The 20361-nt window shown below is 36.9% G+C and overlaps 2 protein-coding genes and 2 long non-coding RNA genes across 4 annotated transcripts; 3 read left to right on the forward strand and 1 right to left on the reverse strand.

Moving 5' to 3' along the window:
• Nucleotides 1-1307: 1307 nt before the first annotated feature.
• Nucleotides 1308-1682, reverse strand: LOC136805378 (uncharacterized). The gene is made up of 2 exons (XR_010846385.1): nucleotides 1597-1682; nucleotides 1308-1337 (listed from the first exon to the last, which is right to left on the reverse strand). It is a non-coding gene; the product is annotated as an uncharacterized lncRNA (long non-coding RNA).
• Nucleotides 1683-8700: 7018 nt separating this feature from the next.
• Nucleotides 8701-15258, forward strand: LOC136805382 (uncharacterized). Its single transcript, XM_067061961.1, has 10 exons — nucleotides 8701-8768; nucleotides 11172-11263; nucleotides 11437-11670; nucleotides 11966-12034; nucleotides 12184-12565; nucleotides 13109-13207; nucleotides 13757-14001; nucleotides 14251-14429; nucleotides 14780-14876; nucleotides 15102-15258. The coding sequence occupies exons 2-5, from the start codon at nucleotides 11221-11223 to the stop codon at nucleotides 12558-12560; spliced, it is 723 nt and encodes a 240-aa protein (XP_066918062.1). The 5' UTR covers nucleotides 8701-8768; nucleotides 11172-11220; the 3' UTR covers nucleotides 12561-12565; nucleotides 13109-13207; nucleotides 13757-14001; nucleotides 14251-14429; nucleotides 14780-14876; nucleotides 15102-15258.
• Nucleotides 15259-15340: 82 nt separating this feature from the next.
• LOC136805383 (uncharacterized) lies at nucleotides 15341-16379 on the forward strand. Its single transcript, XR_010846388.1, has 3 exons — nucleotides 15341-15403; nucleotides 15935-16052; nucleotides 16316-16379. It is a non-coding gene; the product is annotated as an uncharacterized lncRNA (long non-coding RNA).
• A 281-nt stretch (nucleotides 16380-16660) lies between these two features.
• LOC136805379 (uncharacterized) lies at nucleotides 16661-19072 on the forward strand. Its single transcript, XM_067061959.1, has 5 exons — nucleotides 16661-16723; nucleotides 16968-17294; nucleotides 17475-17657; nucleotides 17967-18121; nucleotides 18277-19072. The coding sequence occupies exons 1-5, from the start codon at nucleotides 16687-16689 to the stop codon at nucleotides 19069-19071; spliced, it is 1497 nt and encodes a 498-aa protein (XP_066918060.1). The 5' UTR covers nucleotides 16661-16686; the 3' UTR covers nucleotide 19072.
• Nucleotides 19073-20361: the final 1289 nt, after the last annotated feature.

Here is a 20361-nt window from a genome sequence, read left to right on the forward strand (position 1 = left end):
ATAAAAAAGTTCATTTTCAATATTGTGTTTTGCAGCAAGTTGCATGAGATCTCTCATTGTATTAGTTATTTTACTCAGAGAGTCTATGATTTTAATTGAATCTTTCAGTAACTTTGGATTCTTTGTCAATTCCATGAGTTCGTGGAGTTTGTGTTGTAAAAGTACCTCCTTATCACCGAAGATTTGTTTCAGGCGATCCCATATGTCTTTGATGTTGTCAAGACTTTTAACAATAGCCAAGGCTTGTTTATCGAGGTAATTGTTCTTGAGAAACTCTGGCTGAAGCGACTTGGGTACAGAATCGGAGTGAAGTTTATCAAACTCATCAATAAAAGTATAAATGTCAATTTTTGAATCATACCCGGTGAATTGTGGCAGTTTGATGTTAAGTCGGCTCTTCTTGAACGATTCAAGCTTGTCGAATTCTCTAAGTTTGACTTCATCATTAATCTTTACGTGGTATGCTGCTCTCGATTTGATGAGTGCTTCATACTTTGTCTTCAAACTGTTGTATTTCTCCATATCTGGACGAAGGCCGAGTAGTTCACGAAGTTTTGATGGTATTTCCTTCAGCTCTTTGGATTGCTCCTCAATGTGTGATTTACGCTGCTTGAGTTCTTCATTACTGAGGAGGGTTGCAATACAAGTGCAGCTTGCGTTGAGGTAAGTGATTGTGCGATCAATTTCGTCAATTAAAAGACACGCTTGGTTGGTTGAGATCTGAGTGGCAGCATTGACCTCTGCCGAATGATGAGCCTCAGTGAGAATGTTCAATTGTTGCAAATACACTACCACTTGATGTGTGATGTCTGTGTAGAACGGTTGATAATTTGTTTGGTATTCCTTGGGATCCATCAATGCAGCAATGGTTTTGTGGATGGACCGATATTGAAGGCGTAGCTCTTTGATTTTTTCGGTGCTTGAGTTGATCAGCCGTAATGAGTTCTTTACAATATCTGGTGAGTTTTCTTGGATAGCATCGGTGATCTCATCTCGAAAAGTAGACTCTTCAATGAGAAGCTTCTTTAATTCAGTCTCCACCATGATGCCATCAGCTCTGGGTTTGATCGCTTCTTCTTCCATTGGCGGATGATAAGCTTCTTCGGCTAGCGGATGGGTAACTTCCGGAGATGTTGGCTTTATGACTTTCTTGCCGGTAATACCATAGATATCGTATCTGATATTGGGTTTTGATCTTCTGGGTCGATCTGACATGAAACGTTGATCGGTTGACAAACAACTTCAACGCTGTTTGAATGTAGGGATTCACGGAGTGGGGATGAATAAATTGGAAGCGGTCACAAGTGTTTGTAACATGTGTGATGATAATGTTCAAACTGAAAATTGAAATTGAAAAAATACTAAATATTGATCACAAGGAAAAGGCTTAAGTCTAAAGTAAAACTAAAGTATAAGCCTGTTTGAATGTATAAATTTGAATATTGATTGATGAAATTGATTGAATAGTATTAGTTGAAAATACAGGAAAATAAAGTAAGCTAGTCCTAGCCTAATCTTAATGCCTCATGATGCAAAGCATCAAGAAAGAAAAAAAACAAAATGGCCGACAAAAACAAAATGGCTGAAAAAACTTACCAGCTTGCCTGAAGTGTGAGGCTGGAATAATCCAGGCAGTGGTGTGATAAAAGTTAGTAAACTAAACTCATATTGATGAGAGAAAAGTTTATAAGTTATGACTAAGTCTTGTTTGAAGTTGGACTTAGAAAAATTTGATGTTCACTCCATGAAATCTCTTGTTGAACTGATGTGAAAATGAAAGTCCTTGCTTAAATAGCAAATTCTAGAAAATGTGTAATTTACAGAATGATAAATTCTAGGTCATAGGTCAAAGTTGATAAATGATAAAAATGTATAAATTACTGACCAAAACCAAAAATTGGGGAAATGCATATTTTGAATAAATTAACATAAATAAACAAATTAGAATCCAAAATGGTGAACACTGAGAACAGAAAAACACTGAAAATGCAGAAAACATGAGAAAAACACTGAACTGAAAAGGCTTAGCCGTTACATAATCTTACCCTGGGTTTACTAAAAAAACCGCGATTGAAAAGATGAACCAGCTCAATAGCGACAGCCATTTGTTTCAATGTGGGTCGAGAATTTTCCGGTGCCGTGGTCAGCGCTAAATCGCGTTTTCACCTTGACGTCGAAAAACATGAATATCTTTGGAAAGAAAATAGATACCTTGATGCAGTTTTTTTTACTTGTTTCCCTGATAATTCCTGATTGATTTAAAAAAAAGAATGAACACATTTGGATGATTTAAAGGTAAGTACTAATGCCTTGAAGTTCATTTTTGTAAATTCTTCCTCGTTCCGCGCAAAAAATCCCGACGAGTGCGCACCCTATCTGGAGATATATTGAAAAGTTTAGACATGGGTAGTTTGCGTTCGTGTTTCGCGTTCCCATTAACCAAACGCACGTGACTGGGCCACGACGGCTGCTAATTTTCCAAAATTCAAGGTTATTTATAGAGTGACATATATAGTATATGCGGGTGAACAGACCTCACGAGTAAGGCTAAATGATCGCCATTCCTCCAGGAAGACCCACAGATGTTACGCGAGGTAATCGTCACAAGCCAAAATCCACGTTCAACAGATTTTGAAAACGAAAGTGTAAAGAATAAACATTGCCGTAAACGCGTTTAAAACGTGGGTAAAAAGTCCTGGGCCGAGTCCCGCGTTTGCTCATTTAGCCAATCAGATCACACAATCTAGCCGGTTCCCAACTCCCGCTATAAAATCACATTGTAAATATCGAAATAAAACCGGGGGTTTAAATATTTACTAAAGGCTTATTTCGCTGAAAGAAAATAGCTTTAATGAAACAAATTTTGGTTAAATATCTTTGTTATTATATACAAAACCTGAATCTAAATGGTTTTGAGAAGTAAAAGATTGTACGACTTCAAAATAGACAAAGATCGTTTATGACCCCCGTCTCAGATGAGGTTTTCAGGCTGTATATAAAGATAGAAAACTAAAACAAGCTTGACCCACTAATCTATATATTCAGCACCAGACTCTCTGACATTCTGAGAAATTATTTGCCTAGGGGGAAGAGCAGCAGATTTCAGCGAAATGTTGCTTTTTGCTCTAAAAGTGTATGGTGGAAATGGTGCTTGTTTTCAAACTTAAACATCAATTCATTTGAAATATTTTGTTTATTTGGATTATTGAAAGGTTAAAGGTTTGTTTTATTTTTATTTTTTGACGATAGCTTCACTCAATCACTTACAATGAGCCTTTGAAATTTGTTTATTTTGGTATTCTGATTGCTCTCGCATGATGCCGCCATTATGGAGTTTTTTTTTTTGCGTTTGCTAAATGCGATTTTGTGAGACTTTGCATTACCAACTTTTTTGGAGCTAAACCTTAGCTCAGGTTAATTCCAAGTCGAATGAAGTACATCCCGCCACCGCACCGAGGCGGCTATGAAATAGTATATTTCGGCTGCCGGTTATTCTTTCCTTCGCCTATATATCGTCGCATCAAAATAAGAAAGCCTTAAGTCCATTTTTTCAAAAATTGAGTTATGACCATACCGATGCTTTACACCCCATTTTTTATCGAATTTTTGGCTTAAATCCATCAAAAACCAACCTAAAGTGGCCTAATTTTAAGTTTTTTGAAAAATAAGAATTTTTATTTTTGAAATTTTCTCAAGTTAAGAAAGTCTTAAGTCCATTGTCATTTTAGTTGGACTTTAGGACCTTTTAGATTAAGGTTTTAGTTAAAGAGTTCAAAAAAGTTAAGAAAGTTTAAAGCAAGAAAGTCTTAAGTCCATTTTGGAGTTAAGACACTTTTTCACTGGAATTTTTTCAAATTTTCAGTTTTAATCAAGGAAATTTACATAGAAAAAAAGGTTTAAGTCCATTCTCGAAAAACATGCTATGAAGAAGCATTCATATCTCCGCAATGGTATAAGTGACAATGTTGATACTTTAGAACTTGAAAGATCTTTCTTCATTTATATTCATATCAAAAAAGCAGCTAGCTAGCCCAATATGGTCAAAAATGGCAGCCATTTCAAACCTTTAAACTTGATTTTCTCAAAACTACAAAAATGGACTTAAGGCTTTCTTATTTTGATGCGACGATATATCCTACCGTCAAGCCCCTTTCAGCGCAGTTCAGCCCAGTCTCAATTGATCACAACTTCAATCTTTCATCATCTGAATAACCGAATAACGAACAACACGACGAACAACGACCCCACCATTTCAGCCATTTTGCCGCTATATCTGCTACACGTGTCAACAACCAGCGTTGAATCCAACGGCTCGCCCAAACTTTACAATTCCATCAACAGTGCCAGTTTCTTCAGTAGGCGATGAAACCAATATCCTGGTAACAGTATTCGAAAGCATCCAGCGAGCTGGCTTCGTCCATCCAAATAACGAACGAACTACAACTTCTTCACCCGCTACCGCCTCAAACGCCCTCACAGGAGCGATCAACAACAATAATGGTAGCCTCGCTACGAGTAAAAACGTCCATCAACTCTCACTGCCACCCTTCCTTTAATTTTCGGTATGAATCTTTGTATTGTTTTCTCTTTTCGTCTGGATTTAGATAGTCTTAAAAGGCTGGTAAAGTTATTGAGGCAAGTTTATCAGTAACAGTATTCACCTGAATATGTGGCATTTTAAATTCAATCTTTGACTTGATTGTTTGCTTCTTCTGGCTTTTGTTGTTTCTTTGCTTTGTTTTGAGGAGTCGTGTCTGTCTTGAACCAAGATAATTTCTGGCACTAGAATTTTGTTCAAGGCTTAAAAGATTTTCCTGCATTCTGAGTGATTTGTGGCTGGAGTGACACTTGTCATCGTTTCTGGAGTTGTAATTGTCGGTCGTTGTGCTGCTTCATTTAGCCTTTTGTTTTGAGAGTTGGGGATAGGGTAGGGGCCTGTTATCCAGTGTTATGGTTATGTATTTTTTATTCATAATTGTTATAAATTAACCGGTCAATGAGCTATGAAAGGATTGTCAAGTTGTTTTGGGATTTGATATGATGGGAAGGTGATAAAAATTGACTGACGGTCTGACCGTCAGTCGAACATGGTTTTTTTTCTTATCTACGATTTTGTGTTTCCGGGGGTTTTGTTGTTTAGAATTGATTAACTAACAGTTAGGTAAGGTCAGGGTTGCTAGTAACGGCTTGTCACTGAGCCGGGTGCATACTTGGCGCCTTGGGCCCCGCAGGGTTGCTAGTAACGGCTCGAATTTCAGTCAGGTTAAAAAAGGGGTACTTTTACCCATATTATAATGACATTACCCCCGTCTTTTTTGTCATTCTATAAGTATTTACAAATTTTGTGTTCTGTTGTGCGAGTGTGGCTCAACGGATAGCGCGCTGGGTTTCTGATCATAGACTCTTTCATTTGGTGGCTCGAATCCCGGCCGGGTCGATATTTGGAGAAAGTTTGAAATTCATAGAAATCATAGAAAAGTTAGTAGAAACGATAGAAATCAGAAAACAAGTCTCAGAAAGTCAGAAAATAGAAAAGGAGATAGAGAGATAGGAAGTAGAAAAACAGAGGGAGGATGTTCGGTTGACGGTCAATTTCTATCACCTTCCGATATGATGGGACAAGTTCTTTGAGAAAGATGTCAGATTTTTAATGATTGTTTTGATTTTGACACGTACGTGGTATACAAGCCTGGTACGATTGAATATTCGTATCTGCTTTCTCAAAGTTGAAATGACAAATTGGTGTTGTTACTTGTGACTTGAAGAATAAGGGTAGGGATCCAGTTTTTGCCTTTGTCTTTATAGCCTTTTCGTCTTTTGCTTTAATAAGATCAAATTAAATGCTTGTTATAGTGGATTTTTGACTGGATTGATGTGTCATTTTGCATGTGTTTTGATTTTTGAGATGTTGTCATAAACTTTTTGCAGTTCCAAAATCACCCAAACATTTTCTGCAACTCTCCTTGTTTTATTATTGATTTAAACAACAGCAAGTCAAAAAGGAGGCTGTTCTCTAACTATCATTTCTTCCATTGTTCTGGGGGTTGGTCTAAAAAGCAGGGTAGCCAATGGGGTAGCCAATTGGGCTAGGTTATGGGGTACCTCTTTCTGCCTAAACTTTTGAAATCTGAAACCTATTTTCATGTGGAAATAACTATACAACATCTTGTTAATGATTCCGTGTAATAAAATTTAAGATTCCTTTCGAACTTCAGCCACAATAGCCTTTTTTCCAAAGGTACTGAACTTTGTTACTTCTCAAGAGACCTGGCGCCATTTTGTCTTCCTTCTTGGCTTCGTTTGAAAATTTACAGACCCGAATAAAAAATATATACAAAACAGTTTTTAATATTTAATATTTAGATTTTATTTATATTTTTAATTGTTATTTCCGTGAAGCTGTAATTCGATGATAATAGCTTTGGAATCGCCTTGGGCCATATGATCTCTAATCTTGTCATATCTTAACAATCCTTTGTTATTGAATCTATTGTTTAATTTATATCATGTTTAGATGTTTCAAACAATTAATTCCTTTCAAAATTTTTAATATGGCAGCTTATAATAGGTACAAAAAGTCTTTTGAAATAGCTCTATTATAATGAAGCTCTATTTCTTACTCCTCGTGCATTAACACGTGGTAATTTATATCTTTGTTTATCTTTGTAATCATACATGATCAATCTAAGTATCAATCAGATTCGTGCTCCCTGGTCAGTAAAATGTGGTTCTATGTATTCATTTTCGGTATTTCTATTCTGGTCTGTAAAATATTTAGGTACCCCACAACCTAGCCCAATTGGCTACCCCAATTGGCTACCCTGCTTTTTAGACCAACCCTTGTTCTGGGGACTGGTCGGTTTTTATTTAAAAAATTTTCAATGGCCTGAATTTATTATTCTTAACGTTTAACTAATATCCTACATTTGAGGTTACAACATTTGACCTTTTTAAGCAAGGGTAGTACCAGCAATGCCAGACATTCAGGATAAATTTATCAATTCTTTGCTAATGTTTTGAAATTAATCATTTTATAGTGTGTGTGTCAAATTTGATTGATCGATATTCGTTGACTACTATCCGAAGTGTCTATCCTTTTGGGACAATGGGTTGAAACTTTATAATAGGGATAAGAAGACAGTTTGACTGGCAGGTTCACTGCTCCAATTTGCAGCCAAATGTTTTGTGACTAAATGCTAAACAGGTTTTTTGGAATACTTGATAAGTCAAATTATTTTCGCTATAGGAGTTGACGGAGAAAAGGGCTTCACAAATGCCTTAGTCATCCAGTATCTTAAATGGAATCACAACCTAACTGTAATGGTATGAGTACTTTGAAATTTTAGTGCTGTCCTTTCGAGCAAATACTTGCAGAATTTGTATTAATTGGTCTAGGACACAGTGACTGGTATGTCAGTGGGAGGAGTGGTGCCCCGGACAAGCACTCAGTGGGGTGGGCACTCGGACAATTGGTCTCAGCAGTCTGGCCGGGCTCTTGGTTGGGCATATCTTTTAGTTGATCGGTTGGGCTCTCTATTTGTAGGCCTGATACAAGGCCAGTCTGGAGCTCACCCACCGCTCTTGCTTCAGACCTGCCAATGCTCATGGTTTAGCCGTAAGGCTCACAATTTTAGATAAAATCTCCAGGTCTCATGGTTGCCATAATGTTTTCCAGTTTTTCTACTAATCATATAAATCGGCACTTTACTTAGCCTACTATTTTAAATATGGAAGACTTGTTTTTATTTACAGGGACTCCGTATCTAAATAAACACTATAATATTGAGACATTATTGATTGGAGACAAGTATGTATGCATATTTTGATGTTTTTTATGGTGAAACTTGAGTTAATATGTTTCGATTCACTTACCTTTTTCTTATCTTTTCATTAGACATCATTATTAATAATTTTATGGTTGTTGTTCATTTTGGTTATCTTTGATGATGGAGAATCAAAATGTTGACCCTGCAAATCAAGAGAAAGGTTTGTTTCTCAAATATCCTTTATTTCGCATGCATTTTATAAATATAAATTCAGATTAAAAACAATACTGTTTTCATTTTAAAAGTACTAAAAGCTGGGCACTTTTTGGCATTTGCAAAAAAATACCATTATCTTCGATTTTTTCCGTGTATTTAAAAATGTTACATTCTAGAAAATCTTTCAAGAAAGAAGAAAAGAGATGCGGCCCTTAAAACTCTCTTAATGAGCTTTCAAAGAGAGCAACCAAGCAAGAAGAAGAAGCACTAGAAAAACTTCAAAAAACCTATCAAAAAAGCCAAAGAAAGAATCAAGGCGTAACAAGAATAGAAACGATCACTTTTAAAACCGATTCTTTTGGTAACAGGACTTACCCATACGGTGGTAGCAAACGAGCAAAGAATAAAAAAAGACACACAAGTAAATTCATTTTTCTTGATATTTTTATTGTCTGACAATGGTTACTTTAAAAAATCATTATAAATTTTTACCTGTCCTCTAATCTATGTATCATCATAACTGTACATCCAAAGATTAAAAATGAGACAATAGAGAAAATATGCTTGCATTTAGGGTTGTTTTTTGTTTACAAAATAATGTACAAACACGCTCAGATGAATGTTGTTAGAATGTCTCATCAACAACTGACTTCAGTTCATTTGAAGAATGATGTTTTCATGTTTTTTTTAATGTTACTATTTATTTTGTATTCATAGCTTCTAACGTCAACAGTTTTCAAGACACTTTTGCATCTGAGAATGAAGAAGATACCGTACCATACGAAGGTATAGAAATTATATTACATAAATTATGGGTTTGATAATAATAACAGTGAAGTAGACAAAACAGTTATTTGCAACAATTAGATTTTCGGTCGGTTCCTTTGGTCAGTCGGTCGGTCGGTTCCTTTGGTCAGTCGGTCGGTCGGTTCCTTTGGTCAGTCGGTTCCTTCGGTCAGTCGGTGGTCAGTTCGGTCGGTCGGTTCCTTTGGTCAGTCGGTCGGTCGGTTCCTTTGGTCAGTCGGTCGGTCGGTTCCTTTGGTCAGTCGGTCGGTCGGTTCCTTTGGTCAGTCGGTCGGTCGGTTCCTTTGGTCAGTCGGTCGGTCGGTTCCTTCGGTTCCTTCGTCGGTCCTTCGGTCGGTCGGTTCCTTCGGTCAGTCGGTCGGTCGGTTCCTTCGGTCAGTCGGTTCCTTCGGTTCCTTCGGTCAGTCGGTTCCTTCGGTTGGTTGGTTCCTTTGGTCAGTCGGTCGGTCAGTCCTTCAGTTAATCGATCCTTTGGTTGGTCGGTCCTTTGGTCGATCAATCCTGCAAACGGATGATCCTTTGGTCGGTTGGTCCTTCAGGTTGGTCGATCCTTTGGTCTGTTGGTACTTCGTTCAGTCGTTCCTTCGGTCAGACAATCCTTCGGTCAGACAGTCCTTTGGTTATTCCTTTGGCCGGTCTTTCGGTCAGTCCTTCAGTTGTTCAGTAGATTGCTCGGTCTTTCAGTCAGTCGTTCGGTCGGTTCCTTCGGTCAGTCGGCCCTTCAGCCGGTTGGTCAGTCCTTCAGTTGGTCGGTCGGTCAGTCATTCCTCTTGTCGGTCCTTGGTCAGTCCTTATGGTCAGTCGGTCCTTCGATTGGTGGGTTCGTTCGTTCGTTCGTTCGTTCGTTCGTTCGTTCGTTCGTTCGTTCGTTCGTTCGTTCGTTCGTTCGTTCGTTCGTTCGTTCGTTCGTTCGTTCGTTCGTTCGTTCGTTCGTTCGTTCGTTCGTTCGTTCGTTCGTTCGTTCGTTCGTTCGTTCGTTCGTTCGTTTTTTCAGTCATTCCTTTGGTCGGTCGTTTTTTCAGTCATTCCTTTGGTCGGTCGTTTTTTCAGTCATTCCTTTGGTCGGTCTGTTGTTCGGTCAGTCAGTCGGTCGGTTCCTACGGTCAGTCGGTTCCTACGGTCAGTCGGCTCCTACGGTCAGTCGGTTCCTACGGTCAATCGGTTCCTACGGTCAGTCGGTTCCTACGGTCAGTCGGGTCCTACGGTCAGTCGGTTCCTACGGTCAGTCGGTTCCTACGGTCAGTCGGTTCCTACGGTCAGTCAGTCCTTCGGTTAGTGTGTCCTTCAGTTGGCTGGTTCCTTTGGTCAGTCGGTCGGTCGATTGATCCTTCGGTTGGTCAGTCCTCCGGTCAATTGATCCTTCAGATGGAAGGTCCTATGGTCAGTTGGTCCTTCGGGTCGGTCGGTCCTTTGGTCAGTGGGTTCCTTCGGTCAGTCGGCTCTTCAGTCGGTCAGTCCTTCGGTCGGTTGGTCAGTCGGTTAGTCATTCCTCTGGTCGTTTGTTCTGTCGTTTGTTCGTTCGGTCGTTCTTTCAGTCGTTCCTTTGGTCGGTCTGTTGGTCGGTCAGTGGGTCGGTCGGTTCCTCCTGTCAGTCAGTCCTTCGGTGGATCGATCCTCCGGTCGGTCAGTCCTTCGGTGGATCAATCCTTTGGTTGGTCGGTCCTTCGGTTGATCGATCCTTCGGATGGAAGGTCCTTTGGTCGATTGGTCCTTGGGGTCGGTCGGTCCTTTGGTCGGTTGGTCTTTTGATTGGTTGGTACTTCGTTCGGTCGGTCCTTTGGTTGGACGGTCCTCCAGTCGGACGGTCGGTCTATTTATGGTTGGTCGTTGAAGACACTGAGCTGGCAGATAGGTAGTATCAGGGTATCGATTGGTCTAGGACACAGTGACTGGTATGTCAGTGGGAGGAGTGGTGCCCCGGACAAGCACTCAGTGGGGTGGGCACTCGGACAATTGGTCTCAGCAGTCTGGCCGGGCTCTTGGTTGGGCATATCTTTTAGTTGATCGGTTGGGCTCTCTATTTGTAGGCCTGATACAAGGCCAGTCTGGAGCTCACCCACCGCTCTTGCTTCAGACCTGCCAATGCTCATGGTTTAGCCGTAAGGCTCACAATTTTAGATAAAATCTCCAGGTCTCATGGTTGCCATAATGTTTTCCAGTTTTTCTACTAATCATATAAATTGGCACTTTACTTAGCCTACTATTTTAAATATGGAAGACTTGTTTTTATTTACAGGGACTCCGTATCTAAATAAACACTATAATATTGAGACATTATTGATTGGAGACAAGTATGTATGCATATTTTGATGTTTTTTATGGTGAAACTTGAGTTAACACTTAACATGTTTCGATTCACTTACCTTTTTCTTATCTTTTCATTAGACATCATTATTAATAATTTTATGGTTGTTGTTCATTTTGGTTATCTTTGATGATGGAGAATCAAAATGTTGACCCTGCAAATCAAGAGAAAGGTTTGTTTCTCAAATATCCTTTATTTCGCATGCATTTTATAAATATAAATTCAGATATTAAAACAATACTGTTTTCATTTTAAAAGTACTAAAAGCTGGGCACTTTTTGGCATTTGCAAAAAAATACCATTATCTTCGATTTTTTCCGTGTATTTAAAAATGTTACATTCTAGAAAATCTTTCAAGAAAGAAGAAAAGAGATGCGGCCCTTAAAACTCTTAATGAGCTTTCAAAGAGAGCAACCAAGCAAGAAGAAGCACTAGAAAAACTTCAAAACCTATCAAAAAAGCCAAAGAAAGAATCAAGGCGTAACAAGAATAGAACGATCACTTTTAAAACCGATTCTTTTGGTAACAGGACTTACCCATACGGTGGTAGCAAACGAGCAAAGAATAAAAAAGACACAAGTAAATTCATTTTCTTGATATTTTTATTGTCTGACAATGGTTACTTTAAAAAATCATTATAAATTTTTACCTGTCCTCTAATCTATGTATCATCATAACTGTACATCCAAAGATTAAAAATGAGACAATAGAGAAAATATGCTTGCATTTAGGGTTGTTTTTTGTTTACAAAATAATGTACAAACACGCTCAGATGAATGTTGTTAGAATGTCTCATCAACAACTGACTTCAGTTCATTTGAAGAATGATGTTTTCATGTTTTTTTTAATGTTACTATTTATTTTGTATTCATAGCTTCTAACGTCAACAGTTTTCAAGACACTTTTGCATCTGAGAATGAAGAAGATACCGTACCATACGAAGGTATAGAAATTATATTACATAAATTATGGGTTTGATAATAATAACAGTGAAGTAGACAAAACAGTTATTTGCAACAATTAGATTTTTAATTGGGCTATTTTTGCGCCCTCATTACAAAAAGTTTGAGTTCAATCCTTCTCTTGTTTTAGAAGCTACTACAACTAATCAAAGACTCTTGGACGTTCTTAACATAAAGCTTCTCTCAAAACACAAAAAGAAGAAGAAGAACAACAGCAAGAGCTGGAGCCAACGAGTGAACGCTTTAGAAGAGAAGTGGGAAGAATACAGAGAGGAGATATTTGCAGCCGTTGTGAGAAGCTATAACTATAATGGAATCTGCCAGTCGTGCAAGATGAATAAAATTGCAGTCAAATGCGACGAGTGCTTTACAAAAATGCTTTGCAATCAATGTGACAAACAAATACATGAAACATTGACATTGCATAATCGGACTTCTATCATTGATGGTTATAAACGTATACTGATGCCGTCTGAATTGATCGAAGATAATGATGTGTCCAAATAAGGGCTGTATGTCATCAAACAAATTAATTCTTTTAACTAAAGTAGATACACATATTCACTATACAACTACTCACACTACTAGGCCTGAAAACATCAATTGTGGACACGGTTGATGTTTTTTATCCACAGTCAATCATTTTTATGGACAGTCAATACCCAAACATCGACTGTCAATACTTTTCATCAACTGTCAATATCCAGATATCAACAGTCAATATCCAGACATCAGCAGTCAATTAAATAATCTCAACAGTTGATGAAAAGTATTGACAGTCGACCTTTGGATATTGACAGTCGATGTTTGGATATTGACAGTCGATGTTTGGATATTGACTGCTGATGTCTGGATATTGACTGTTGATATCTGGATATTGACAGTTGATAAAAAGTATTGACAGTCGATGTTTGGATATTGACTGTCCATAAAAATGATTGACTGTGGATAAAAAACATCAACCGTGTCCACAATTGATGTTTTAAGACCTAGTAGTGTCACTTAAGTCTTCTCTAATGAATTTATGAATTTTTATGATTTATCATCATTTACAGGTCCAACTGTGCCATTGATGCCTACTAATTGTCAATCGTGCAATAGCAGCAAAGTCGAGAGGCTACCAGGTGATTGTGTGGCTGTTGTAACACTTTCAGGTAAGTAAGTATTAGTTTCAGATCCTAATATAACATTCATAACAGAACTTAAAGTGAGCGATTGCTGATAAGAAAGAAGTGTTTGCGCAGTCATTTATTATCCCCAAAAAGCATCTTCAACTTTGACCAAAGAATGCTTAACAAAAAATCAATAGATTCATGTTTTCATAGAAGATAATTTGCACACAGCTATCAAAAAGGACATCTGCAAGCCCCTGCAGGGTGATTCACAACGAAAAACACGGGAAAAGATCTCTTTTGAGATGAAAACATTAGAAATTATTTTATTCATCGTCAGTCTTGTTTTTTTGGGGGTTTCCACTTTCATGAAATTCGTTTACAGTTTACAGTCTTCTTTATTAATTGATGTAAGTCAAAACCACGTTCGCTTTTTGAATCGAATTCGAAGAAGCCAATCCGTTTCCACGCTGACGTCAGCCAGCGTAAGTTTCATTGTATTCCATGGAAGTGCCACCTGGGGTCCCCTATTTATCGCCGCAGTATTTCTTTAACCAACCCTGCATAAGATTAACGTTACATTTTTTTCAGGCAAGTATTACCTCCATCTATTCTCATTGAAATGTGAAGATTGCCAGACGACCACCAATCCTTTCACTTTGGACAGTGTCATAGAATCAGGATTTTGGCCAAGTTCCCCAGTTAAATTCAGTTATCTTTTTAAAGTGGGTGTTTTTCGATTTTGGGACACACTGCGAAAAAATGCTCCTGGAACATCGGAAGCAGCATTTGTCGAAGTGTTGAATACAATGACGGCATTTCACGGAAGAGAAAATGTAATTTCTTTCATGATTTAATTTTTGAATTTTAATATAAACATCCCTTTTTCTGGTGTTGATTTATTTAATTGGAATATCTATTTAAAGCTGTTTTGTTATAGTTGAAACACGCCTGTCTCAGTTACCCAATAAATGAGGAAATATTTTTTTATAAATACTGGTATGGAGTTTTGCAATGATTGTAATGATATCTTTACCAAAAACTGATTTTTAATTTTACTATTGAGATTTATTTTCATTTTATAGATGGGAAAAATAACCCCTACGATTTTCTCGACGTCATTTAAAGAATGGTGTTTTTGTCAGCATCAAATCGAAAGAATCCAAAAGAAGAATTGGATGCAGTGTCCCTCGTGCACTTTCGACCAGCATTCTTGTCACGTGGATGGGAATTGTAAACTTTATCGCTACCGCAGTTCTGGGAGGTTCTTATACATCGATTTAAGTTTTTGAATCATTTCTACAATGAATAAGCTATTTGGAGTATATTTCTTTCGAATTAGATCATTTTACTCACTCTTATGTGCTTGATTGTAGGGGGGTTCGACACTAATTCATAGCAATTCGTAGCAAATTCATAAAATAGGGGGTCGTAATTAAGGGATATTTGAGTGATTTTAGTGATTTTTTCTAGGAAAATGAAGTCATTATAAAGTGATTTTGGGGTTTAAAAAATCGATAAAATGGAAAATTACCCCCCCCCCCACCACCTAATTAAGCACAGAAGAGTAGTACAGTAATTTTATAATTTAATGCTGAATTTCGAATTTTTCAGACGCACAAGAAAGGAATTTTACGATGGTTTGTTCATTGCTGAAGACAAGAAAGTTGCAAGTTTTATCAATGAAATATACAAAGGCAAATTTGGAAAGGTGAATCACTTTGTCATCACAAGATAGTAAAACTAAAAATATTTGAGTTATTTTTTAGCAAGATGTCTTTTTTTACGTATATTTTTTCGCGAGTCTTTAAAAAAAAAAATCTAGCTCCAAAACTGTCTTTCTTTAAGTCATAACAATTCAAATACACACACAGCTAGCCAGCAACCATTTACCTTTTTCGACGATCAACTGATAAAACGTTCTTAACACGTTTAGGTGGAAGCAGATTACATTTGTGGTGGAAAATGGAACGCTGCAAGAAACAACGCACGCAAATATAAATCCCTTGACACAACTGGGCTTGAAGTGATGTCATGCCGCCATCAGCTTGGGCAAAGAGCTCTTAATATGAAGCAAGGGGAATTATACGGATACCCATATACCTAAAGGAGCACATTTCAACACAAGAGATATCAAGTTCGTTTTTTGACTGTGCAAGTTGCCGCCGAAACACAGCCAAAGCTTTCAAAGGAGCTCTGTCTGTGATGCACGCCAAAGGCCACGGAATAGATTGTCAAGTATTTATTCATTTAGATGATTTAAGCTTCCATTTAAGCGTACAAACTTTCGCGAGCAGAAATTTCGCGAGGTCGAAAATTCGCGAAATTTACGACATTTACCTTCGCGAATTTGAGGAAAAAATATTTTTCGCGAGCATAATCTTTCGCGAATAGGGTGATGAAAATTATTAAACTTTTCACACGGAAAATAGCTCAAAAGTGACAAATGCTTCTTGATTTCGATTAAAAACTGGTATTACATGACTTCAAATGGTCTTTTAAGGCATGCAAATGCAAAATTACAACTTTTTATTTTGATTTCGAATTTTACAGATTTTACTTTTTAAAACAATTTTTCGCGACCATAAACTTGCGAATCGCCTTGTTCAGAATTTTCAAAGACATTTACTTTCGCGAAAAAGGCCAAAATTCGCGAAAATAAATAATGAATAAGAAAATGAAATAATCTTTACCATAAATTTTGAATGTCCATCGAGAAAGGAAATGAAAAACTCAAATTAAACTCGATTATTTTCATATATTTCTCAGTTTTTATGGGATGGACAGTGGATTGACGGTACTGGACGTTCAACCGGTGAAGAGACAGAGCAGGTCTTCAGTTTTTTGTCAAGATTTTGCAATACTACAAAGTATCAAAAACCCGAAAGTAAGTGTCGTATAAAACATCAATAGCGCTTAATGATTTAAACAATTATAGAGGTCTTGCACATTTCGCTAAGTAATTTCCGTCTTTATGGGGTAAAACATTCGATTTCGTAGAGGTGATCCCTTATCCGAAATCGAACGTTTTACTCCATAATGGTGGAAATTACGTAACTTAACGAATGATGAATTTGTTCTCCAATTGTTAATCATGGGAGTGCTTTCATTTTTAGAGTTTCAAATCGTTCAAAACCCAAATTCTTTTAGATCGAGAGGAGACTTTGACGGAAATGATACTTCACTGGAATCGAAAGAAAGTCGAAAACCTCGCGCTCGTTACTAGTCAAAAAGTATAATACAGTGAGTGAACTCTTTTAATATCTTCTTCATCCAACAACAATTCACTTTTCACTGTTAGAAAATGTTTGTTGTGTGTGTCCAAAGTTAGAGGAGCTTTGAAACTTCAGACGAGTTTTGGCGCCAAAACAGTCAAGTTTGATTGGAAAATCCGTGAAGGAGTATTTTATTTTTTTATTTCTTTTTAGGTTAAACAGGACCAACTCAAATATCAAACCGAAATTGAGAAAGCATTGAACAAAGTCAAAATCGAAATGATTCCAGAGTCAGTTGATTTTGAAATGATAAAACGAGAAATAAGAGACATTGCTGCCAAAAGTAAATTATTAACTTTCTTAAACTTTTGCTTCCATTTAAAAGATTTTTAAAATGGGCTCTTGCTCAATCTAGAATTTTTCCTAAATATTTTCTCCCAATATCGAAATACCTCCTGCGCCAATGCATTGACATTCATTATTATTGGCTATAAGTAAACTTAACAATAATTTACAACGTTTGGTCTTCATTTTGTAGTGAAGTTATGTATTATATTTTATTCACGTTACAAAAAACTTAATTTCAGTTGCTGTCCCCACGAACTTTCAACTTTCGACATACGAGAAAAGTGTTCTGCTTTATCAGGACATGAAGACAGAGCTTTACGACAATGATGAATTCCTTGATTTGAGAAAGAGTTGTCCTGTGCTCCCTGATCTCTCACCATTGAATATTCCGTTGTTGATGAAGTCAAAAGCTGAAAAGATCAAGCTACTACGAGAATTAATCAAGTGCGACACAGATCATGCCATTAGCAATTTGTTGTCATTTCTAACTGTGGGATATCGAAGATTGATGGAATCCACATACTTTGAAAAAGTGCATCACCTCTCTAGAGTTGAGAGGCTTGCAGGTTAGTGTGTTTCATTAAAAAAGAATAGTGATAAGTAGTAGTTGTTAAATACAAACTTTTTTAAATAAATAATTTTGGCAAAAACCTATGAACAAATTAAGACATATGAGACATGAAATCGATCACTTTCATGAAAATGTTTTTTTATGACCCACGCTCTTCGCTTATTTTTCTTTTCAGTCACGTCGAAACAAAGAACTGTGCTACGTCAAAAGGCTGGTAAATGTAACACAATCTTAAAAAACTTTGCTGTTAGCTATAACACAATCGCAATCGACCCTGTCATGGTCGACGATATCCAGCGTGGAGTGTTTGAATGGAAATCGCGAATCTTTAAGGGATCCTTCCCAGTTGAATTTACAGGTATATACATTAAATCTCCGGTTATTCGACTTTCCCAGCAAAAATGTCCGAAAAAAGCAGAATAGTCTTTTTGTTTGGGTTTTTACGAAGAAACTTAGACAAAAATTGCAGAAACTACACGAAAGTGTAATTTGGACATCTATTTTCGGGGAAAATATGCTTGAAAAATGAAAGAAGTTATGCGTGAAAAGTATTTAATAAAAATCGTGTTCTCTTTCAACGATGTCCGGGAGAACTCCGAACACTTCTAATTGGTGATTCATTGTTTAGAACAGATATTTTTCATTACTATCATTTATTTCTTCTTAGACATAGCTAAAAGATCTGTATTGGAATCTCACGCCAAAAAGAAGAGATGTGACGAAGAATTGACGATACTCGAACACGACATGACAAAATATCTTCGTTTTTACGCCGACACCTGTATGGAATTGGAACAAGATATGGTAGACAAAGCTAACGAGGCAAGTCTTCCTTGGTCTAGTGCTAATATGTTAATTAGTACTGAATTCTTATCGAGATCGAGATTCTATTGAAAATGAAAAAATAAACATGACTTTCGATGTATTTTCACTTTTGAAGAAACATCCTATCTAACTTAAGAAATTTTCGTTTTTAGGTTTCAAACACTGGAATGCTCATACTGCTCCGTGAAGGGTATCTTTTTGCTCAAAAGAAGCTTCACCTTGGATTGGATTTGTTTCAACCTTTTGTTCCGTCCATTCCATCATTACACCAAGACGAGCTCGTTGAGATTGACGATGAGTGTACAAGCGATATTCTCATTGAAAATGTAGATGAAAGAGTGGAAGAAGACGACTTTTTTTTAGATGCTGAACTTCTTATGTTCACTGGTTCAGAGATCATGAAAAACTGTCTTTCTTTTTCGTTTTCGTCTAATCTGGCCCGTTTTCCTCGCGATATTTCACAGTCTACTCTAAATGGAAGAAATGGAAGTAGTGCCTGCACTACAATCGCCCTACTTGTTGGTCACTTCCTTCCAAGCCTTCTTTCAGGGGATGCATTACGAAACAAGGAAGTTATCGAGGCGTTTGTTGGTTGTATTGATTTTGGTAACTTTTACCACGACAATCAATACAGTACGACAGTAATTGACAGTATCGATCTCCTGCCAATGAGTTTCAATGTCAGATCAGAACTTAATTGTCTGAAAACTAGGCTTTCTGAAGCTTTGACGTCAATTGATGGTGATCAATGGTTCACGGTTATAACTGGAAACAACGAAAAATCGTTCTGTTGTATTCCTCAGAAAAACTTTTTTTATTTTTTTGATTCCCACGTACATGATAAATATGGTGCGTTGATAATACGACACGAGAAGGAAGAAAGAGTAGAGAATTTAGAATTGTTTTCAAATGTGAGTGAATTCTCGATATGTGTCATCTCCATCTAGCTTGAAGAAGACTGGACCGAATCTTATATACTATTTGTGTTTTGGAAAAATGTCACGCTAGCCAAGTAATATATCATATGAAAGTTTCTAATTTTTTTTTTCAATATAGAAACTCTCACGCTAAGTTTGATATCGAGGAAAGTGTGCGTCTATTTTCAAACGAAAAAAAGTTTTGAAGTCAATTCTATGAATAACGTGCCACGACGTCAAAAAGTCTAAATGGGCGTGGCACATTTTGTGTCAAGATCTAATTTTTTTTCAAGATGCTGGTTTAAGTTATAGTTTAAAGGCTTTCCATGCACAAACAAAACCTTTAACAGTCGTTTGCGACGACGGGAACCGTCTAGAGTTCGTTCATAATATGTGTTATACAGTAATCTCGATGTCATATAATAATAAGCAGATGTTCAATAGGTAAAAGTTGGTTATTGAGATTTGTTAACCCGAGCTGATGTAATATTCAACGAGGCAAAGCCGAGGTGAATATTCATCACCGAGGAATTATTATAGCAGGAATTATTCAATGGCTGTTTTTGCCTACGGGTATATAATAATATCATTTATTACTACGGGATAGTGTTGTTTTATTCCACCCTGCCTCCTTTTGAAACGATTACAGGTCTCACGATTTTCAGGTAAAGGCTTCTGTCTCAAATCTTCAGCATGAAATTTTCGATCGAAATATTACAGAAATTTTAACGCTTTAAATCCTTTCAACCGTAATTGGTTGGTTTGTTTTCCTAATTATTTATTATTACATTATTACATTTACTATTACACCAATCAAATTATATATTCTGTTGTAAAAACAACCACAGAGCGTGTATTGTCTGACGATTGCATAAAATGAAACATTCTATATAAGTAAATTCAAGTTAAACTAACATCCAAATTTTATTTTTGCTCCTTAATGTAAATTATATATTACTTATAGAAAAGAATAAAAAAAGAAAATAATCTTTTCAAGTAACTGGGCTCCAATTTCATGATTAGATTCACCTCACCTTGAACTTATTTTTTTATTCCGAAAACGTCTTATTACTTACTAATACAAACGGAAAATCAAAACCCAATCAATTTCCCTTCCCTTTTTATTGCATTTTGAAACATTTACCATAACATAGTGAGATGCTTATGATGTATAGTCTTATTCTACATATCAGACAGCTATTTGACTGAATTGGGGAAAATGAAACCGCAATTTGAAATTCTTGTTTTTGAGGACTGATTTGAGCCAAATGAGAGCCTCTAGTGGCGTATTCAATGTAACAAATAGCTATTTGAGCAAAT

The sequence above is a fragment of the Clytia hemisphaerica genome, unplaced genomic scaffold (genome assembly GCF_902728285.1).
Source record: "Clytia hemisphaerica strain Z4C2 unplaced genomic scaffold, Clytia hemisphaerica genome assembly, whole genome shotgun sequence".
NCBI lineage: Eukaryota > Metazoa > Cnidaria > Hydrozoa > Leptothecata > Clytiidae > Clytia > Clytia hemisphaerica.